This window comes from Ctenocephalides felis, unplaced genomic scaffold, assembly GCF_003426905.1.
Source record: "Ctenocephalides felis isolate EL2017-DRISC unplaced genomic scaffold, ASM342690v1 CF-g0.4_SCAFFOLD_03262, whole genome shotgun sequence".
In the NCBI taxonomy this organism is placed as follows: domain Eukaryota; kingdom Metazoa; phylum Arthropoda; class Insecta; order Siphonaptera; family Pulicidae; genus Ctenocephalides; species Ctenocephalides felis.
Genome location: NW_020539416.1, coordinates 732 through 11,456, shown reverse-complemented (window position 1 = coordinate 11,456; position 10,725 = coordinate 732). Strand labels below are relative to the sequence as shown.

Below are 10,725 nucleotides of genomic sequence, written 5' to 3'. Positions count from 1 at the left end.
ATGACCACAGATACTAAAATTGATAACTTTTAGAACAAAAATTCAAGAAAAAAGTAATTTTCTATGAAAAGTCCTGAATAAAACATCAGTAAATATATGAAAAACAATTGAAGTTAAAAGTGTTATTTTTAGAGAGCTCTCCAGGACGTACTATTGATACTAGAATGCTCAAATTTGAGTATGTTACTCTCCAATGTATATACTATGACAACAAATACTAAAATTGATAACCTCTAGAACAAAAATGCGAGAAAAACCAACAAATTTTTCTTAACATACAAATAAAAAATAATAAATCTCAAACCAAAACATATAGACCGATTCTGCCTTAACATGGCTACGCTCTGTTACCACACTTGCATGTTAGCATGACATGCCTCGCGTTACGCGGTTTAAAACCAGAGATAATGACACGGTTCCTCATGCAGTCACTGGCGGCCATTTTTTGACACGACAATATACTTCATGAAGAGGTGACAAACAAAGCAGGCGTACCAATATAAAAGTGTAAATAACCCTAGTACATAATGACAGTTCATAGACGTCAATGTGACAGTTACAATTTAATTTCAGCTCTCATATATTAATGTATATCAATATATTATATATATTTAATTTTTCTCTACGATCATAATATTACGTAGAGGATTTAGTACTGTCATAGTATATAGTAATAATCATATTAAGCCTGAAAGTAGTAAAATGTAGTACTTATGTAAGAAGTTTTATTCAGTAAGTTAAATAAACGTACAACTGTTTTCTCCGAAAAAGTTCTTGTCGTATAAAAATGTGAATAATAATCTGTCGAAATAGTTGTGACGTGCATTTATATACCTGAATTTTGTTAAATTCTCAATCAATTAGGTGGAGTTCTGTAAGGTGCCACAAAGTTTTGTTCAGGCATTTGAAATTATTTCCAACCTTTTTATAAAATTAACAGTACGTATGGTATTGAAAAATTGAACCTTATTTTGGTCAACAAATAAAAGATTAATGCGTTAACATAAGCTTTAGCATTGTTTTTTTATCAAAAATATACTGTTTTTTATAAAAGAAGAAAAACTATTCATTTATAATAATAAAAATTTATTGAAATTATAGAACATATTAATATACATATATTTACAATTTAAAACCTATTTCCATAATATTGTTAAAGCATGGTATAATAAATATATTTATGCAAATAAAGCAAATACCAATCACATTTAATTAAGATAATTAAATTATTTGTCGTTAGACACAAAAATGCACACATAAGCAGTGTGTTATGATACTGGCAAAGCTATATAATGTATAGATATTTACAATTTGAAACACATTTCCATAACTCGAATGAATGGCATAACTTTAAATGAATTATGCAAATAAAGCAAACATCAATAATAGTTAATTATGAAGATAATTAAATTATTTCCAGCATTAAATGCAAAGAATGCAAAGAATCGGCTACACTTCTTGAATCACTTTTATTTATAAAGGTATCATTTGGTGGTAACACCCGCCTTTTTATGGAAGCTCTCAGTGGTCTCAGTAATTTTTTGTTATAACAATCTTCATGTATGTTTTTTATAATAAAGTCATCGTCTACACCTGCTTTAATTTGATCTGGAAAAAATATATTTCAAATGACAAAGAACTTACAACAATGTGATAATTGCATTTATGAAAATAAATTAATTATACCCTTGATGTTTCTGATTAAATTTTGATCCAGCCGCACATATTTTATCAAATTTTCATGTCCCACATGTGTCTTCCAGTAATCAACTTCAACATGTCCGTCATTATACACCTTGCACATAATTCGTGAGGGACAAGCATGCCCAATTTTTTTGCTACCCCTTAAACATGTTTCCTTTGTGTGGTGACTGTGTGATCGATGGCAATTATAATATTGAATGGTGCAGCAATTGTCTTTTGTTATGTATGCTGCAGTGTCCTTCACATATGACGTAATACTGTTCTGTTTTTTTTTTTATTATTATTTTATTGGCTTTATAAACTGGTACATTAGCCATATACTAAATTACATAATATCTACACTATTCTGTTCTGTTCAATCTCACTTTTCCAGCTGTAAAAATCTATAGCAAAAGATGAAATTATAGAAATGTTTGTTGAAAATCTTCATAATTAAAAGTTGACAAACCATTAATAGAAGAAAACAGTTTGTCTTTGTGTTCAATATTGATGTGATGATGACACTCAGTATGTTTTTGTAGTGCGCTGTACCGTGTGTAAGCATTCCCGCAATCCTCAATGGGGCAAGTAATTCTGAGAACCCTTGGAGAACCTATAAATGAACAATTATGGTAACTTTGTGGATGTAATATTAAATATATTTAAATAATACTTATATTTTAATACCTGTAAAATGTTCTGAGTACAGCGAAGCATTATCTTGGGGTCTGGGTCGCGTTGGGGTCACTGGAAAGAATGTGAGCGATCTGGATGATTGGAAAAGTAGTGGGGAAGATGGTTGTCGAATAAAGGAAACAGTATTGGAATTAGCGGTTGTCATATGAATTGGTGAAGCAGGAAGCGCATCCAAGTGGAAGGATGTTGTAGGAATTGGTGAAGCAGGAAGAGCATATGAATGGAAGGATGTCGTAGGGATTGATGTAGCAGGAAGAGCATATGAATGGAAGTCTGTCGTTGGTATTGGTGAAGATGGAAATGATGTAGAAGGATTTGGCAAAGCAGGAAGAGTTGTGTAAGAAGTTTGTGAAGCAGTAAGGGTACATGAATAAGAAGTAGTAGAAGGAATTAATGAAGAGGGTAGAGCATAAGAATGCAGCGCAAGGGATATTTCTGGATTAATTCGGGAATCATAAAAATACGTGCATTGGAGTTTGGAGTCTGTAGGAGATGTATCAGGAACAAAAGAATGAAAAGTTTTGATGTGCCTTTGTAATGAGGAAGGAGCATGCAAAATTTTTTGGCAAAATGTACATTCAAAATTTTGAAAGTACTCCTTAGGCTGTATGTGATGTACTAACCTGTTGTGACGGCAAAGAGAACTAGTGGAAGTAAAAGTTTTAAAGCAATGGATACATTGGTTTTGCTTTTTCATATTGAATATAAAAAAGAAAGGGGTTGAACTATAGTATAAACCTAAACTAACTTAAGCTATGATTAAAAGATAACTTATGTATAAAAAAGAAATATGAACTAAAATATTAAACCTATAATATGAGCTAAAAGTAACGTAGGAATCAACTAACGAGATAAATATGAAATTCTTAAATGAAATGAAATCTAACCTAAATGTAACCTCGCTATGAATTGAAATGCAACCTAACCTAAGTGATTAAAACGTACCTTATATATTTGTCTAAAAATAAAATAATGCAGGAATACCTACTTCTAAAGCGATCTAATAATTGTAAAATAGCTAGAACATAAATAGTAATATAATAACCCTAACCTATAAGACACGTAAAAACAAAGAAAAAGACCTTAACCTGTAAAAATATGAACAAAATAATAAACTTAGTAATTAAAAAAAATAAATGTTAATATAATAATGACGAGCAACACACGATTCACAAAAAAATTATACTAAAACCGTATTATTAACGCACAAAATAATTAAAAAACGAGGTAGCAAAAAACGCCGGAAAATAATAGACGAACAGACGAACACATAGCACGAAAACCACACAAAATAAAACATAATAACGCTAAAATCCCATTCAACTTTGCAGCGAATGTGAAACACTTCTGACGTTTAATACAGCAAACTTCACACCCTAAAAAGGAACATTGTAGTGACTGCATAAGGACACTCATGAGATAATGTTTATCCATTATTTTATTAGATGTGCGCTTGCTGTCAATGCAACGTACAACGACGTAACTAGCGGCGCAATGAACCGTTTCCTTTCCCGTTTCTCTCTCGTTAACGAGACAACATAAACCATTTTGTCGAAACTGATTTTAAATTTAAAAACCAACTGCTTAACTGGTTGTCCAACGAAATAAAAATTCTTTATTTTAGTATTTTTTATGAACTTATCTTTTATAGGTTGAGATTTATGTTAATAATTCTTTCCACATATATAATTATTTATAGTAAAAAATATTTATTTACTTAACTATCAGCTAGCTTTATATTGATTCGAAATTACCTTCAATAATTATAACATGACATGATGAATATTACTTATATTGAAATTTAACAATTACAAAATTAATAAAATAAACAATATATCGATAAACATTTTGGAATGTTTAGGATAACTATAATATAACTGTTTGTTTGAGATATCAATTGAATATATCCTATACATTTTTTTTAAAGAAAACCTTCAATGCTAAATTATGTAGATCGCCGGGATTACTTGGAAAATCTTATATCTGGCCCCATTGAGAATTACTAGTATTATAATCGCTTATTGTTAGGTAAAATATAACAAAACCTTTCAGAATGACTATAATAAAACTGTTTGAGATATCAATTGAATATTTCCTAAACACATTTTTTTAAAGAAAACCTTCAATGCTAAATTATGCAGATGGCCGGGCGTACGCTCATTGGAAAATCCTATAATCCCAAATGCGGATACACATTTGTCTTTTGTTAGCATTTTGGTAATTGTTAAATACATCATAAAATTCATCTTGCGTTTTTTTTTTGTAACAATATTTTCCTTCGTGGAATTATCAATTTTTGTTGTTATGATTACTTTTATAAATAAAGGGTTGAAAAGACTTCAGGAAATGATATAATTTTTGTAAATTTTTATGTACAAACAAATACTTGTCTTGGCCTTGTATATAAACCGCCCCTTAACCACTTAACGGTTGGGTTTTTTTTCGTGAAAAGTGATCTAAAAGAGCAGGTTTTTTTATTGCGGATTTTAAAAGTTTAATTGATGTAATATGTGTTTCTGATAACATTTTTTTTATTTAATTTATTTTTGTTTAAAATTAAAAATATATATTATAATCCTGATGACCGCTTTGATAGTTTTTTGTTATAAAATGCAATGTACATACTTTTATATACTGAAATATATAGTCTTTGAATTGAATTGAATTGGACTACCTTTATTGTCTGTGTATAAACTATTGTGTTATAATATGATAAATAATACGAAATTTTTATTTAATAACTTTTAAGTTTTAATAATATCTATTTATCTAAAAATAATATAACAAATTTGTAAACAAATAAGAAAATTCAACAATATGTAATTATTAGAGCAAATATACGTGTAAAAACTCTAAAAGTTAAAAACAAAATAGATGGATTCTTGCCTAATTAGAGATAAAACACTCCAAAGTAATCTTCAATTGATTCCTATCAAAAATAACACAAACATATAACAATAACATGTCCCTTGATAGATATTCAGAAAGGCGGTTTTCACATGTTTATTTCTCATCTCAAAAGTCGTTAAAGATTGATTTATTATATATACAATTATTAATTGATCTGCACTTATCATATCTAAACTAAACATATCCCAACAACGGGCCATCGTAAGCCTTTTATCGCATAAAACATAAACATTAACTTTGGCGAACAGCGACAGTATAAGTTTGGAGATATATGAAGCAAAATCAGTTTGGAAGTGTTTAATGATTTGTCTTTTTTATCTACATTTTGAAATTTATATATTGTATTTTTATATATATTACGCAGAGTGTTACTAGTGTTTCGGTATAAGTTAAATAAGTTGAATGTTGTTATAAGTTAAAAAGTTAAACTTTGTTATAAGTTGAATAAGTTTAATTTTGTTATAAGTTGAATAAGTTAATAGTGTGAGTTCAAATAGTTAAGAAAATGCATAGTTCTAGTAGTTATAATGTGTCAGATGTTGACAAATCCCCCGCAAGGAAGAGGAAAGTAGTGAGATACGAGCAAAAATTTATTGACTCTTGGCTCACTGACAAAAACTTTAGTGGATGGCTTACAAAAAGTAAAAAAGGGAACACATATTTTTACTGCTCTGCATGACTGTGATCGTAAATGCGGAATTCAAGAATTAACGCGACACAAAAATTCATCAAAGCATCTAGAAAACAGTAAAAAAATACAAAAGCAACCGAAGCTTACGTCTTTACGTCTTTGCATCATCATCAAAATCAATGGAACCAAAGCAAATGGCAAAAACCGGCGAAATTAAAGTAGCATGTTTTATTGCAGAACACAATCTTGGATTTAATGTTGCCTCACATCTGACAAATTTAGTAAAATCGGTGTGTCTGGATTCAAAAATTGCAGAACATTTGTCTATGAGCCGAACAAAAGCAAGATCTGTCATAGTAAATGTGACAGAAAAAACCTCTGAAGAAAAATTAAGAGAAAATGAATTTGCATTGCTGGTTGATGAGAGCACTGATAAGTCGGCCATCAAGCATTTGGCTTTAATAACCAGGATAGTCAATGCAAATTATGAAGTAGAAGATAAATTTCTAACTTTGATTGCAATCACAGACGGATCAGCAAAAGCTTTGCATACAAAAATTGTTGAATATTTTGAGGAGAAAGAAATTCCATATAAAAAAAAATTATTAGGATTTGCGTCTGATGGTGCTAATTTCATGTTTGGGGCGAATAACTCATTGGTCACTTATTTGAAGAATGATATTCCAAATCTTTTCACAATGAAGTGTATATGCCATTCATTTGCGCTTTGTGCATCCCACGCATGTGAAAAATTACCGAGAGGTCTTGAAGATTTTTGCCGTGAAGTTTTCAACCATATTCAAAATTCTCCTAAACGTATTTGTGATTTTAAAACTTTTCAGGCATTTACAAATATTAAACCGCATAAAATATTACACCCTGCACAAACCACATGGTTATCGTTAAACGATGTTGTGAAGCGATTGTTGGAACAACTTCCAGCGATAAAATTATATTTTCAATCTGCTGTCTCTTTACGGATCGTCTTCTTTCTGCACAAAGTATATTGACAAAAGCCATGGAACCGACAACAGAATTATATTTGGAATTCCTGCGATTTTCTCTGCCAATATTCGTGAATTTGAATAAAGAAATGCAGGCAAAAAAGCCAAAATTGTACATTTTATGTGATCAGATATTTACAGCATATGCGACAATTTTAGAATGCTTTATTCAACCGAAATATTTGGAATGTTCAAAAGAAGAATTGAATACGGTAAAAAATATTACAAATGCCAAACAACAAAAAGTATTGAATGTGGATATAAACGATTTGCGAATGCATTTACCTTTATTAGAAATTTATGTTGGAGGAATTATTCCAAATATAATTCGGGTGAAAAGGGAGTCTGAAGGATTGGACAATGATCAATTGCTGAATTTTTACACAAAATGTAAGGAGTTTTATATTGAGGCAGCAATCCAAATAAAGCAGAGATTTCCTTTCCACGATAAAGAACGGCAAGCACTAAGCTGATTAGTTTTTGGTAGAGATCGGCCGGGCCGTTTTCTTGTAATAAAGTTTTTAAAAAAAAAATTTCGACGATTTTTATGATTATTTTTTTGACGATAGATACCATAGTCTTCTAGATCATACTAAAATATTACGGCCCTACGACAACTGGTTCAGCTTTAAAAATTCGTCAAAGTTTGCAAAAATCAGTATGGTCTTTTTGGCATTTGTCAAAATTAGACTTTTGATCGACGTTTTCTCAAAAACGCCTGAACCGATTTTAGAAATTTAAAAGCCATTTGATGTATTTCGGTGAGGACTATCGTTTGTCAGTTTTGTGCAACGATCTGCCAAGCCGTTTCTTTGTAATTTGAAAAAAAGTGTTGAACTTTTCGTCCACATTTAAGCTCATCCTACCGAACCGATTTTAAAAAATCAAAAACTGTTCGAAAGATATCATTAGGGAATGATGCTGATTAATTTTAGGTAAAAATCTACCGAGCCGTTTTCTTGTAATTAAATGTTGAAAAAAAAGTGTTAAATTTTCGTCCACATTTAAGCTTATCCTACCGAACCGATTTTGAAAAATCAAAAACTGTTCGAAAGATATCATTTGGGAATGATGCTGAAAGGCTGAAAATTTAAGCCTTTTTTCATGGAACTTTTTTTGGCGATATACATCATGGTCTTATAGAATTTACTGTAATATTACGGCCTTACAACAAGTAGTTTAATTTTAAAAATTCGTCAAACTTTGCTAAAATTATTATCGTTTTTTTAAAGTAGGATTGATGAAGTATATTATTTACACATTTTTTTTTGATTAAGTCGATTATTTACACATATCGGGAAGTTCATGTATCAAGAATTGATATGTCTTGCAATCATCAAGAAGAAACAAAATTTATTAAAGGAAATTTTATTTTGAAACTAACCCATCAATGCAAATTCAGTATCGACAATAAAAATTACTATAATATGGAATCTTCAATAGAAGGAAAAGCTATAATTTTACCAAGATTTAATTTAAACTACAATATTTCAAAATCATCCAAACCAATTGCAATCAAGTCAATTCAAGTAAATGAGCTATCTAAAATTAAAGAAGATCAAGAACAAATTCATAAACTCTATGCAAGGAAGACTGGAATTAACAACAACAGCATCGTGTCAATCATCATGTATATAATATTTATAACTATTGTTATTATTTATATTCTGTGTAATAAATCCACTCGGAATACTTTTAATCACTCACAATTTAATTTAGTTTGTATTGATTAGGTCAATTAATTACACATATCGGGAAGTTCATGTAACTTGCCTTAAGGCTAAATACCAAACCAACTAGTTTAGAAAAAAAGTTTAAAAAAAACTTAAAATAAATTTCAAACTTTAAAATATTTGATATGATTACTAAATTTCTTTTATTATTTATATTTTAATAATTTCTATAATTTTAATAATTTCTGGAAAATATTCATCTCAATTATTTTAAAATTTTAATAAAATAAATTGTAATGATCTTATAATTTCATTAAAATTTCTAAATGAATAATTAGAAACAATAAAATTATAAAATAAATAAAATGTAAAATTACAAAAAATGAATTAAATTTTAAAAAATCATAGAAATCATTATAGTGAAAACATACGAATAAATAAAAATACAATCGAAATATATTTACGTTTGGTATGACTCTGTTGACGCTCCATATCTATATGCAACAACTATTGCCGATATCCAGTGGTTATCAAACTTTGGACTCCGGTTTTCAAAATTCCTAAATAAATCAAAAGAGTATTAATAATAATGCTACGATAATATATAATAATTATATCGTACATAAAATCAAATAATTCGAATGATAAACAAACGATCGTCTCCATTTTGAATTCGAACATAGTCGATCGTTACTGTACGGCGGCAGCCATCTTAAAAATTTATTAATTTGTTGAAAATTTCGAAAAAATACGAAAGAAAATGTAAAAAGAATGTGTATATTTAATGCAAATCATTAAGACTTTGTTTATTTGTTACTGTCGAAGCGTGATCGTTGTTATTATTCGGATATAGGATGGTTTGGTGGTCGGCGTCGGTGCCGGCCATAATTTGCGCAAGCATTTTGCGCAAAACTCCGTAAAATAATACAGAATTGTATCATAAATGCAACAAAAGAGCTTTGTATATTGTTGTAAGTATATTTACCTTTTTATTGGTAATCACAAGCACTTATAACACCACACTACTGAGCGAACTATGCAAATTCTTTGACAATCTTTGTGCGAATGACAAGGGCGGAAGTCGTTCCCAATTGTCAGCGCACGAACGCATATACTCTATGGGTTCGTTCCATCCGAGCCAATCTGACAGTCCGAAACTGTCCGCGCATGCGCAGAACACTTTTTTCTGTTCCATCCAAAATTTCGGATTTCAAACTGTTGCGGACTGTCAGTAATGCGTTCCATCAAGCAGTCCGATGAGTTTGAAACTATCATTTTGTGTTTGTACTCGGCACAAACAAAAACTCCGCAATTTAATACGATTAAAATATACTGTTATTTAATCTCAAATAGAACATTAAAAATTTAATGAATTTACAGGAGTTCAAACATTGTAGAATATTAGATTAAAGCGACATAACGATATATAACTAGGAAATATTAAAAAGCAAATTCATTGATATAATTAAGTTATATCTTATTAGAATATGTTTATATATATAATATATATATATATATATATATATATATATATATATTAAACTTATATTTATGTATTAAAATAATAATTATTAATACAATCGAGTGATCCGAGTTCGATCGCGTTGCATGTATCAAAACCAAACCATTGCCAACTGCCATGAAAAAATCAGAATGAGTTTGGTCTAGTTTGAAACAGTTTCGGACTGTCAGATTTGCTCGGATGGAACGAACCCTATATTTATATTTGTATTTTTATATTTATTTATTTGATTTGTTTAGAATCTCCACTGCGATATTGATAAAAATAATCTCCGAGTGCAACAATGTATTAAATGTGAATTGTCAGCGGCCAATGCAACATGCACAAAAGACTCGACTTTGTATGGAACCTTTTACACTGTTTTTCGACAATGTATCAACTAAATAAGTATTCACACACTACAGAATATATACACAATGTATTTATAATATCAAATACTTTGCAATCGTGTTATAACCATGCACACTTTATTGTTCTAGATTGGAATTCACTTACACAAAACCATATGCACAAATATTGTTTATAACCCAGAAAAAAGGGTCACTCTACTATAAAAGTTCTACAAGGTAATAACAATATACAATTTCACATGTGGTGCTATTTACA

The 10,725-nt window shown here is 29.7% G+C and overlaps 2 protein-coding genes across 2 annotated transcripts; one reads left to right on the top strand and one right to left on the bottom strand.

Moving 5' to 3' along the window:
• Positions 1 to 2,040: 2,040 nt before the first annotated feature.
• On the bottom strand, positions 2,041 to 3,076 carry LOC113382050. Its single transcript, XM_026620611.1, has 3 exons — positions 2,371 to 3,076; positions 2,153 to 2,296; positions 2,041 to 2,087 (listed from the first exon to the last, which is right to left on the bottom strand). The coding sequence occupies exons 1-3, from the start codon at positions 3,074 to 3,076 to the stop codon at positions 2,041 to 2,043; spliced, it is 897 nt and encodes a 298-aa protein (XP_026476396.1).
• Positions 3,077 to 6,099: 3,023 nt separating this feature from the next.
• On the top strand, positions 6,100 to 6,930 carry LOC113382048. The gene has a single exon (XM_026620610.1). It carries the CDS (start codon positions 6,100 to 6,102, stop codon positions 6,928 to 6,930), a length of 831 nt encoding a protein of 276 aa, XP_026476395.1.
• Positions 6,931 to 10,725: the final 3,795 nt, after the last annotated feature.

Excerpts from the sequence above, each read along its gene's own strand:
- LOC113382050 (XM_026620611.1), bottom strand. The coding sequence starts at position 3,076 with ATGAAAAAGCAAAACCAATGTATCCATTGCTTTAAAACTTTTACTTCC. Across the intron at positions 2,297-2,370 it reads GTACTCAGAACATTTTACAG|GTTCTCCAAGGGTTCTCAGA; the intron begins GTATTAAAATAT and ends GTTCATTTATAG. Across the intron at positions 2,088-2,152 it reads ACTGTTTTCTTCTATTAATG|ATTTTTACAGCTGGAAAAGT; the intron begins GTTTGTCAACTT and ends CTTTTGCTATAG.
- LOC113382048 (XM_026620610.1), top strand. The coding sequence starts at position 6,100 with ATGGAACCAAAGCAAATGGCAAAAACCGGCGAAATTAAAGTAGCATGT.